At 38.0% G+C, this 12,837-nt stretch overlaps 1 protein-coding gene across 1 annotated transcript in view; it reads left to right on the top strand.

Annotated features, from left to right (window-relative positions):
- KCNH7 (potassium voltage-gated channel subfamily H member 7) overlaps nt 1–12,214 on the top strand; it is a 141,312-nt gene extending 129,098 nt beyond the window's left edge. Inside the window, exons 11-13 of the mRNA XM_049615587.1 lie at nt 1,902–2,070; nt 9,659–9,851; nt 11,939–12,214. Of these exons, the coding sequence (XP_049471544.1) occupies nt 1,902–2,070; nt 9,659–9,851; nt 11,939–12,205 (629 nt within the window). The 3' untranslated portion in view covers nt 12,206–12,214. The remainder of the gene's footprint in view (nt 1–1,901; nt 2,071–9,658; nt 9,852–11,938) is intronic.
- The last annotated feature ends 623 nt before the right edge of the window (nt 12,215–12,837 follow it).

Here is a 12,837-nt window from a genome sequence, read left to right on the forward strand (position 1 = left end):
AGAAACTGCAGGAAAGCAACTACAAGAAGCCCTGCAAATCCTGTTCCTTATTTCTAGAATCATACCTAATCTTCCCAAATCAGTTACTTTCTACCCACTTTTTTAAATAGCTGAGGATATAAATTCCTTAAGTTTATATAACTTTTGTCTGCATTTAATCATAGCTAGTGTCCAAAAAAAAAAAAAAAAAAAAGAAAGAAAGAAAAGAAAAACAAAGGTTTTCTATCAAACCAAAATCACTTTCTATAATTCAAATCTATTTCCATGTGAAAATGAAGACCAGTTTTAGATACTCTTTTCCTCCTACCAACCCTCCCAGTGAGAAGATGTCACTTCTTCTTTATCCCTGAAATAAACTCCCAGCTCCACGAGTAATTTTTCATGGGCTTTATTTTCCAACCCTTTAATCATTTTATATGCTCTCTTGTGGAATGTAGAGGGTAAGAAAGCAGAGCAAAAGTCATCAAAGTATATGATATAAATGAGAGGAAAAGTAAGATATTACATCCGTCCTCAGATAGTGATAACTTGCAAGCACAGAGAAGCTGTAAGAAAGAAGCTGTAAGAGAAGCTGTAAATTAAAAGATTAATCAACAGATGAATCTCTGTATGAAAACTATCAGAACCTTGCTACCAAATTCTTCAGGTGTAGGGTCTGTGTTCTTTGCCTTAAATTCCTCCACATTTATCAGAGTGTCTGGGACATAACAGACACTGAGAGCGCTTGAAAAGTGGACTTGAACAGATAAGCGGTATGTTTCAAATATGGAAACATAAAAATATTCTAAATGAAAGCGCCACAAGAAAGCATATTGGAAATTAACGTGACTATAGTAAAGGGCAGTGCAGAAGGAGCTACAAGGAAAGATAAAAACATGTAGTGGGCCTACAGGACATTTAACGCCCTTGCCATCTTTAACGGCTCCACTTTGAGTTGAGTTGCCCCAAGGGAATCCCCTGAAGCTCGGCACTTTTCTGTGGCTTTCTCCTTGGGCCCATTCTGAATCACACAGCATGCTGATTATCCTGGGAGAACGGCCCTAAAATCTTAAATGCAAGGCAAAGCAGTACAGGCATACCTCAGAAAGATTGCAGGTTCAGTTGCAGACAACTGCAAAAAAAGTGAATATCACTCTTTAATGTGCAATAGCATTTTGTTTAAAAAACAATGTACAATCCCTCAATTACAAAATACTGTATTGTTGAGGTGTGTCGGTTAAGCATCCAACTCTTGATCTCAGCTCGGGTCTTGATCTCAGGGTCGTGAATTCAAGCCCCATATGGGGCTCTGCCCTGGGTGTGAAGCGTACTTAAAAAAAAAAAATGCTATATTGCTAAAAATATGCTGAAGTTTATCTGAGCTTTCAGCAAGCTGTAATCACTAGTTATAGTTCACCGTAATAAATATAATAATAATGAAAAAGTTTGAAATATTGCAAAAATGACCCAAATGTGGCACAGAGACACGAAGTGAGCAAATGCTGTTGGAAAAACAAATGAAGCCCATAGACTTTTGCTCATCACAGGGTTGCCGCAACCCTTTGATTTGTAAAAACCGGGATCTATGAGGTGCAACAAAGCAAGGTGCAGTAAAACAAGCAAAATATGCTGTTTCTTCCCAAGTAATCTAATTTGTCTACCAGAGACAAAATCACAGTTCAAAACTCTTGCCCTCCTGTATGTTCATTCATATGGAAATGGACAGAGGAGGTGGCAGGCAGGGTGAGGGTAGGACTCAGCTACCAATTGGTTGTGGCCCCTGGACAGGTCCTTGAATCACTCTCCTGGGTCTTTCGGCTTCTACTCTGAGGTCCTTTCCTGCTTATCTTGTAGAAGTCTCTGTATTATTGAGGCAAAGAGGCACCCAAAGAAGTTGACATCCATCTTGCTATTTCCCACAGATATCGCTGACACCAGAAGCTGGGAGCAAGAAAACGCGCAGACTCAGGCTGATGAGTCTAGCCCCTCAGCACTTCAGCGAGCTGCCTGGGGGATCTCTGAAACCGAAAGTGACCTCACTTATGGGGAAGTGGAGCAAAGATTAGATTTGCTTCAAGAACAACTTAACAGGTACAAGTAACGGCAAGGCAAAGAGAGAGCATCACTCAAACCCTTGGTGGGGTCTAGCTTTTCTCCTTGTAAATAGCAAATTCCTACTACCATAATCTCGTAGTTTTCATATATGCTCACTTATTTAAAATAAGGCTGCAAGTTGACAGAATTATTAATCTGTGTTGCAAGGAGCATTTATTTAGAACACGTCATGCTTCTGGCAACATAAATCCTATTTTTTCTTTACTTGTCATAAAATTAGTATATCACCCACACCAGCTGCTGAAGAAAAATCCTTTTTGTTCCTCAAAATAATTCATATTTGGCTTGTTTACTAACACCCTCTTTTAATCCTGCTTTTACACTTTTGGTTGTTTCTGGTAACTTAGTTATGTGTGATGGCATTTTTTTTAAGTATAGACAAAATTATTTAAACATTTAGATATTCAGTCAATATGTGAAAAATGTATTTGAATCAAAAATATCACAACGTTGAAGCCCAGATCTTTTCCATTTTCCCTCCGTCTTTGATCTATACCCTTTTAAGATGAGGCATGAATTTTGGTTTTAAGGAGAATGGAATTCCTTAACGCAATCTGTGTAGATTTCGTAAAATCAAACTGGTCACTAAGTCAGGAAAAAAAAAACATGTGATTGAGTATGATATCACTGCTTTAGTTGTGCTTCACGTGGGAATTGACCTTGATTCAAACGTAGCCTCTGAATACACCACCAGGCAAGGCAGTGTTCATAGACGAAAAGCTTCATGGATTAAACTAAAATCCTCAAATCACACAATTTACTAAATCAATGTAGAACATACAATGAGAGGGGCGTCTGGGTGGCTCAGTCGGTTGGGCGTCCGACTTTGGCTCAGGTCATGATCTCGCAGCCTGTGAGTTCAAGCCCCACGTGGGGCTCTGAGCTGACGGCTCAGAGCCTGGAGCCTGCTTCAGATTCTGCGTCTCCCTCTCTCTCTCTGCCCCTCCCCCGCTCTCACTGGGTCTCTCTCCCAAAAATAAAAAAATAAAAAAATAAAAAAATTTTTAAAAATTGAAAAAAAAACATACAATGAGAGTTGAGGAAAGCTAGATGAGATACTTAACACATTTCTAATAAGTGCAAGCGTGGTAAAAGGAACACACTACCCGAATCCTGATTTATGACATGTTCATATATGCTGCATCATCCTGCCCCGATGTGTGGTGTCTAGGATGACAGTGGCAGTTTGCACAAAGCATCCACAGACAAAAAAATCTGTTCCAGTGACACACACTTGCTCTATCACGGAGATGTAAGGCTGGATATGCCAGCCATAGCCGTGGCTCTCCAGTTAGTCTGCTCAACAACTATGTATTTTATTTGCTCTTTGTAGGTAAAGCCCATGTGGAGCTGGAGTGAGCCTATGCTGTGTGTCACCACTGGATGGCCAAATTTGGGGGTGACAGTTGTCTGTCCTGAGTTGACTTGAGAATAATTTGTTGTTTCTATCTCTGTCTCTGTAAGCCACACTCTCGTTTGTTACATCCTATTTCTGTTCTATCTTTGGAAGGTCTTACAGGTTACCTAGCATGCTGTCTGTATTTAATACACCTTATGGATTCTCTCCACGTTTAGCAAGATACTTACTCGTTATCTATACTTAACTAACACGTCCTATGAGTTTTGCCTACACCACATAAGCTCCTGGTTTACTAACTACTTGCTTAATGTTTCCTATGTGCTTTATCCATTATATCTATCTTTCATGGTTTTTTTTAAATGTTTATGCCAGAAATGAATACAGACAAACAATACAGTAAGCACATTAAAATGCGTGTACACACACATATACATTGCCACAAAAAAATAAATTAGGAATTAAAACAGACAAATAGAAAATCTACAGGTTTGTAAATTCAAATAAATTTGTTCATTTCAAACAAAAGTACGAAAATATTGCAGGAGCTAAAGATTTATTTTGTAGTCTGTCTTTTCATGGATTTTAGTTGAATTTAAAACCTCCTGGTGCTAAGGTCCATACACCATTTTCAAGTGCCAAATGCAAGTCTTATAAAATTGAAACATACCTGAGAAGATTAAAGTATCGTGTCATTTACTTAGGGTCAGCAATCCCTAATTCAAGTATAAGAACTTGCCATGGTAATACTTATTATTGGTCAGAGAAGCATATTTAGTGGCTTAATTAATACATTTGCTTTTTTACTCTCCTTGCCTTGTTTACCAAGTCACATTGATCCTTTAGCCACAACATACACAAAAATATATACTGTACACACATAAAAATTGATATGTGTGATCTCTGGACTTGAATTTTTTGATTCCTGTGACTTAGGGAAAATAATTGTCCATTTCTTTACTGCCAGGACATAAAATGTGTTCAACTTGTTGAGGGGATATAAAAATGAGTGAATTAAATAAATAAATAAATAAATAAATAAAAATGAGTGAATGAATAAGTGAATTGACAGGAACAGCAGTGATTTCTTTACAAAATACTTGTGGTTAGCCTAGATTAAGGTCATAGCTCTGCTACTTAACTATGTATAGGGTTTATGGTTCTCTAGCCTCAGTTTCTGTCTTTGACTCATACATACCTGCAATGGTATTTAAGGACTAAGATATGATACGTGGAAACTATACATGCTCACACAGGGAGGGGTTGTACCAGCAGCTAGGTAAAATCTGATGAACAATGAACTCTATTATTGGTGTTCCTCCTGAGTGTATTCTCCTAGTTTATATTTACTTCCTTTAGTCCTTTCTTCAGGATTAAAGTTAAGGTGTTAGGATCCCTTTAGTTGCCTTTTCAGGGGTACCAATCATTGCTGCTGAGATAAGTCGGAGATTACTGAAAACATATGTCTTCAATATGTCCCGGAGCCAAAAGTGTAAACTCTTAAGGGCACACCCATCAAGGAGCATTTGATTTGCAATAGCCCATTAGTAATAATAATTTTTATTGTTATCTTATTACATTACTTATTATGATTTTTATATGAAACTTTTCATCTCTAAAGTACAATTAAATTTCTCCTAGGGCACCTAGGTGGCTCAATAGGTTGAGTGTCCAACTATTGATTTCGGCTCAGATCATGATCTCACGGTTCATGAGATCAAACCCCACATCAGGCTCTGCCTTAACAGCGTTAAGGATCTGCTTGGGATTCTCTCTCCCCCTCTCCTCTCTACCCCTCCCCGACTCGTGCATGCGCGTGTGTGCACTCTCTGTCTCTTCATCTCAAAATAAACATATTTTTAAAAAAATCTATCTTGGCATCTCTTTTGACATAGTCCCAGCATCTATATGTCCTTTGACCTACTTCTCACTTTGACTTACTTCTATTTCTCTCCAATATTTTCAACAAACATTTTATGGCCTAACTCAGCTTAGCCTCTTTTGGATTTGAAATCCAAAATATTACATTTTTACCGCACTGGCGTCTCCAACATCTTTCCTCCACTTTACTCACGAAAGCAAAAGTATAAAGAACAAGTTTGAAGAGGGTAACTCAGCTCAAACTTTGACTTTGAGCGGGAATCCTGGGACATTTTCTGGAATTGGGTCTGCCCTGTTTAGCTTCAGCATTCTGTTCGAATGTAGAACTGTGAATCACAACCCCGTTTGTCTCCTTCAAATATTCATATTAAGCAAACTGTGCAATAAGAACAGATATAAATGGGTCTATCTTGAATCAGCTTTGCTGCTACCACTTTCTTGCTTTAATGACCATTAAACTATATGTAGGGTTAAAGGTTTCCAAAAGGAGGGTTCTTACATATTTATATATTATGTCTACAGACATACATACTTAGGGCAATAGCACTTGATCCTAAAACGGGGCTTCTCAAACTTTACAGTGAATGGGAATCGCTTGGGGATCTTATTAAAATGCAGATTCTAAGTCCCGTAGATCTAGAACTCCATTCTAACAAGCGCCCAGCTTTGACCACGCTACAGGTAGGGAGCTCTGGAGCATGTAAAAGCTTTGAATAATGATTTCATGTCTTACAGATCATCCAGAGCAATTTGCGTGTGTGCCGTTAGTATGGCATTGAGCTTGTGCTTCACCTAGTGTTATACTTATTTATGTACTTCCTTCTTTTTCCTTCCTACGTGGTCAGCTTCTCTCAGCACCTTAGACTAGATTCTACGTATATCATCATCATGTTCTCCTTTTCACCTTCCTGCCCAACAAAGTGCCTGGTATATTGTGGATCTTTAAATAAGTGCATGAATGCATTTACTTTATGCAGCTGAATAGTTATGTTGATGTAGGAGAGAAAAAATATTTTTCCTTCTACCCTTCTGAGTTCTTGGCTAAGACCCCTGTAATTAAAGACAGATTAACAAGAAAAAACAAATAAGTTTATTTAACACATTGCCCTCATGTATACATGGGAGATATACAGAGGAAAATGAGTAAATCCCCAAGGTCGCTTAGAATCCGGGATTAGACACCACCTTGTTAAGGGAAAGTGTAGGGGGACGTAGGCCTCTTAGAGGAGAGTAAATGATTTTTAGGAAAGGTAAATGGATAGTCAGAAGAAGAGGTAGAAGATATGATAGTTTGTGAAAAAGTTTGTCTCAGTGTGGTGTCGGCTTCCAGTCTTTTCTCTTGTGACAAGAGCCAATCTTCTCTTGCTGATGAAATACGAGAGGAGTGAATTTATCACAGTTGAGTTCCTTTTGGATCTGCTTTTAGGAAGATAAGGGAAGTTCAGAGAAAGCCTCTCTCCGCATTTTCTGTTTTTCATGTGCCTACAACTCAAATAATCAATATGCCAAAGTGGCATATTTCGGTACCTTTCATTGAGCAAAAAAAAAAAAAAAAAGTTTTAAAACCGGGTTATAGACTGGGTGGTCTGTAAACAACAGAGACTCATTTCTGACAACACAGGAGGCTGGGAAGTGCAAGATCAAGGTACCAGCAGATTCAGTGTCTGGTGAGGCTGGTTTCCTGATTCATAGGTGGCTATCTTCTTGGGGTGTACTCGTATGGTAAAAGGTAGAAGGAAGGAAGCTCTCTGGGGTCTCTTTTATAAGGACACTAATCCCACTCATGAGAGCTCCACCCTCATGACCTAATCACATCCTAAATACCCTACCTCCTAACACCATTGCATTGGTGGTTAAGATTTTAACATATGAATTTTGAGTATATAAACATTCAAGCCATTGCACTGAACTACCCAAAATATCAGATAACCAGTTAATAAACAAAAACTAAGTATTCAAAATTACTGCAGGAAGAGAGAATGCTATCTTGAAAGAGCCTAAGTGGTGTCTCAGGAGGGGAAGTAAGAAGTAGGACATTCCTAGGACTTTGAAATCTGGGCCCTTCAAGGCTGGGAACTAATTGGAATTGGGCAAAGTTCATGCTGTTATAATCCAGGTTGAGGGACACAGTGAGGTGAAGATCTTCAAGCAAATCTGAATAAATAAAATCTGTTTGATAAACAAATTATTTGTTCAGATGAGCAGACTGTTGTCTCCAATGAGTTGGTCTATAGAAATTTCCTGAAGAAGTGAAGTGAAGTTTATATTTAGTCTTATTTTTTTCAGGCAAGGTTTTCCCGGAACAAACAACAAAGTCAGGTTGACAGAAGTGGTCCACACAGTCTCAGTTCTCACCCTGCACCTGCTACTTCACCTGCACAGGGAGCTCTTGCATGCATGAATCCCCCTTACGGTAGTACATTGCCATTACTGAAGACCCACCTTCCAACAGATTTCTTCCTCATGGAGACTATTCAAATAGAATCCATGATATTAAGATCCCGTTTCTCAGAGACCACTGCTGTTTGATAAAGGACTCAAAAACAGTATCATGATTTCTTATTCTCTGTTGCATTTTGAATCCCATGTGTTGAAATTTTTATTCCATCCCCCACCCCCAAGTCCATTTATATTCAATGTAATAAATACTTTGTAAGCCACTCACTAAACATTAGTCTGTTTGCAGACTTTTCTTTGGGGGTGCAAAGGAGGGAGAAATGAATTCTGAATGAGTCCAAGATGGAAAGAGTTTCGGGTGCAGATAAAATTTGAACTGGAGCTTGAGAAATGAAAGGAAAAATTGACGTATGACAACAAAATAATAAGCTTTCTCCAGTTAGTTGGCACCATAAAGAAATAGATCAGACCTACAGGTAACAAGTAGATAAATAAACTGGTCGATAACTCCTTTTTTTGTCTCATTTCAGTGTATGGTTTTGACATTTGTGAGGCACAATCATGTATAATTTATAGCTTTTGGTTTAGAAGACAGGAAGCTATATGGTTAAGTATACCAAGTATAGAAAACCTGTACGAATGATGTTATTATGATTCTCAGGAGGAAGATCTGTAGTGGCAGGATTAAGAACTAAAAAGAAAAACAAAATAACCTTTTCTTAAGTCAAAGACTAAGTTCTCTCCACTTCAAATGTCACAAACAAATGCAGCATGTATATAATTGGACAAAATTAGTTCTATGATTTTAAAATTTTGGTAAAATTTACCTTCCCTTTGCATCTTTCATTCAGAGACAAAATAGCACAAGTAAGATTTAAAGTTTTCTAAAGATGCATACAGTCCAAATTTTCTGTTCTTATGCCCACAAACTTTCCTTTTTTAAAGTGCTGTTAACACATGCAAAAAAAGAAAATTAGTCCTATTGTATTTTGCTATTTTCCTTCGAATTTTAATTTAAAATGAGAATGAATTTAACAGGCCAGTTGGATCCTTCTGAGCTTTGGGGAAAAAAACATCAGACTGGCATCTTGCAAGCCAGATGGGTCATAGAAGCAAGTGAACTTGTATATTTGGTTTGTTTCTTAAATGCCAAAGGCCTGGAATTGTAAATTGGTTAGAAATTTAGCATCTAACAGCATTTAACAATAAAGAACACAATGGGGGGCGCCTGGGTGGCTCAGTCGGTTAGGCGTCCGACTTCAGCTCAGGTCATGATCCCACAGTTCACGAGTTCAAGCCCTGCATCGGCAGCTTGAAGCCTGGAGGCTGCTTTGGATTCTGTGTCTCCCTCTCTCTCTGCGCCTCCTTCCCCCGCTCAAAATAGGTAAATTTAAATTTGTTTTTAAAAAAAAGAATACAATGAATAACATGCAATACTGTGAATAGGACAGAAACAAGGTAAAATAAAGGTAAACTTGAAATACATAAGAAATTACACAATTGTTGCAGCTATGAAAGAAATGTGCTACCAAGTCCATATTTAAAGAGTAAACAAAATGTTCTGAAGAAACTGGCAAAGCCTGATTAAAAAGCAAAGAAAATTATCATTAACAATGGATTCTCAGTATGTTTTACATTTGAAATCAATAAAGGTTGGTAAAAATGTAGTCTATTTCAATTCAGCTGCTTTTCCATTAAGATCTTATTAAAGAAGCAGGAAAGCAGGAAAGCAATGGTGTTTATCAGAACCACTAGTGGAACACAGAAAGTGAGCATCAGCCAGGAGAGAATCTGTGTGCTCCCTCTCCTGTCCTTCTTGTTTAAAGCAGGGCCATAATTCTGTTTGTTGGTGGTACTGAATTTTCTCAAATGCTTTGCAATCCTGGACTATTTTAGGACTGTCTTCCCCCATTTGTGTCTGTCCTGCAGACTTGAATCCCAAATGACTGCTGACATCCAGACCATCTTACAGTTGCTGCAGAAACAAACCACTGTGGTTCCCCCCGCCTACAGTATGGTAACTGCCGGAGCGGAGTATCAGAGACCCATTATTCGCCTGATGAGATCCAGCCATCCAGCAGCATCCATCAAGACTGATCGAAGTTTCAGTCCTTCCTCACAAGTAAGTGTAGATGCTGTATAAACGAGAGTCTCTCTCTGGGTGTTTCTGGGGACCACATGAGTTAGAATCATCTAGGGTGCTATGGGAAAATAAAGGTCTCATCCCCATCTGTTTTTGCTCCATTAAATTTCTGGGAATAGCCCCTAGAATTTGAATTTAAACCAGCCCCCCAATAATTCTTCTGTTCATTTTTTAAAATTTTTTTAAAAATTTTCATCCAGTTAGTTAGCATATAGTGCACAATGACTTCATTAGATTCCTTAATGCCCCTTACCCATTTAGCCCATCTCCCCTCCCCAACCCCTCCAGTAACCCTCTGTTCTCCATATTTAAGAGTCTCTTATGTTTTGTCCCCTTCCCTGTTTTTATATTATTTTTGCTTCCCTTCCCTTATGTTCATGTTTTGTATCTTAAAGTCCTCATGAGTGAAGTCATATATGTCTTTCTCTGACTAATTTTGCTTAGCATAATACCCTCTAGTTCCATCCACGTAGTTGCAAATGGCAAGATTTCATTCTTTTTGATTGCTGAGTAATACTCCTATATATATATATATATATATATATATATATATATATATACATACCACATCTTCTTTATCCATTCATCCATCAATGGACTTTTGGGCTCTTTCCATACTTTGGCTATTGTTGATAGTGCTGTTATAAATGTTGGGGTGCATGTGTCCCTTTGAAACAAAATGCCCGTATCCCTTGGTTATGTTTATTTCAAGTTTGAGAACAGTGGACCTCAAAGAATGATTTTAAACCCCTAGTAATTTTTTTCCCCCCTAAGAAAAAGTTATTTTCAAGAATCAATCTGCTTGAGTTTATATATGGTAGAGCTTTGAAAGCTGTAGCCTTGGGTCCAAAAAGCACTTCAAAGAATGGTCTGTAATTTACTATGGTGACAAGAGGTGCTCTTGGGCACCGTCTCCAGAAGGAAGTAAGGGGAGGAGAAAGAGCAGTTGTCCACAGAGGATCTGAGGTTCCAGTGAGATCAGACTAGTAATCTCATTTGTGCCCCACCCATCACCTGAGATCTCTAAGCTTTTCACATCCCCATGATAGTAAAAGGAGTAATGTTAAAGTGTCCTTTATCTCGCCTCTGAAGACTTCTAAGGTCTTTTTAATAAAAATATTTTAATAAATTTAAAAAAATGTTTATTTATTTTGGGAGAGAGAGGGAAGGGCAGAGAGAGAGAGAGAATCCCAAGCAGGCCCCCCACTGTAGGCACAGAGCCCCATTCAGGGTGCGATCTCACCAACTATGAGATCATGACCGGAGTTGAAATCAAGAGTTGGATGCTTAACGGACTGAGCCACCCAGATGCCCCTAAAGACTTCTAAGACCTTTTGACTTATGTTAATATGAAGGTCTGCATGGGAAATTATTCTTAATTACTTAAGCCGAATAGCCAAACTGACTCTAAGGAAGGTGGACCCAGCACAGTCTTGTAAGATTTTTTTTAGAAGTTTGGAAATTTAGTGCAAAATATTATGGGAAATTAAGCTACATTAATAACAGGGAGAAATGTGAAGAAAGAAAATAATGAAATCTTTCTGAGATATGAAAGTATAATTTTTTTTATCCCTAGCTAGTTTTGAATGTCTCCGATCTTGCAAAACTGTGTACTTTGTTCTTTGTTTTCAGTGGATTTAGGTAATATTTTCTGACCAAGGATGGGTGATTTTCCTTTGTTTTTTTTACCTCTCCTCCTTACACTGTCTAGTCACCAAATGACACACATTTCTGATCTTAGTTTTGTCTTGAATTTTGAATTAAAACTCATCTGGAAACTCAAACTCAATGTTAAATTGTGTGTATGTATGTATGTATGTATGTATGTATCTGTATGAATCTGATCTGGCTTCAGTGCAAAATTAAAGTTCTTAGAATGGTTGTTTAGGATAAACTGATGCCCAACCTCCAAAGCCTTGATCCGGCCTTGGGAGGGAAAGTTTGGTTAATACCACTAATCAAATATAGATTAATGGGGAAATAAAACGTATTTTGATTTCGTGAGTGTAATTTTAGAAATCTGTCCAAATGAACTGTAAAAACGTGTTTTCTTGTCTTTCTCTCAGTGTCCTGAATTTCTAGACCTTGAAAAATCTAAACTTAAATCCAAAGACTCCCTCTCAAGTGGGGTGCATCTGAACACAGCTTCGGAAGACAACTTGACTTCACTTTTAAAACAAGACAGTGATCTCTCTTTAGAGCTTCACCCGCGGCAAAGAAAAACTTACCTTCATCCAATTAGGCATCCTTCTTTGACAGATTCATCCCTAAGCACTGTAGGAATCTTGGGTCTTCATAGGCATGTTTCTGATCCTGGTCTTCCGGGGAAATAATCATTTTGTACTATTTACTCCACATACAATGTAAGTGCTTTTAATGGCTGTTTTCCTTTTTTTGTATTTAAATCCTCTCTACTTGACTCAGGGGCTCACAAGGTACCATTATATGCAAAAGTACTGTATATTTTCCTAAATTGAAGCTTGTAAGGTAAAATTGAGCAATTAGGATGTAAATATACATATGAACTCTTTTGTTCCAAATGTTAAAACTGCCAGCATCTCCAGGCATCTTATTTTATTTTTATTTATTTATTTATTTTTAAATCATGTGCATGTTAGGAAACTCCAATTTCTCTTGCATGGAGACTCCTACTTACTACTTTTACTAAATCTGTACTTTGTTATGAAAATGCCTTCCAAGCAAGAAACCAAGGGGTGACATTGTTCATGGAAGCAAATCATGGAAGATCCTAAACTCACGGAAGTTCCAGGGGTAGAAAGGGAACTTAAGTCACTCAGAACAGATACCCTTCTGTTCTGAGAGGTTTATAGTTAATTACATCCATTTCACCACACTGAAAAAAAAAATAGTTTTAGAGTTCTGAATCTTCGACCACGTTGGGTGTCCATCTCCAAATACATGAATATAGGCCAGCTTTAATGAGGACAAAAAGGACTTTCGACTT

Source organism: Panthera uncia (assembly GCF_023721935.1).
Source record: "Panthera uncia isolate 11264 chromosome C1 unlocalized genomic scaffold, Puncia_PCG_1.0 HiC_scaffold_3, whole genome shotgun sequence".
NCBI lineage: Eukaryota > Metazoa > Chordata > Mammalia > Carnivora > Felidae > Panthera > Panthera uncia.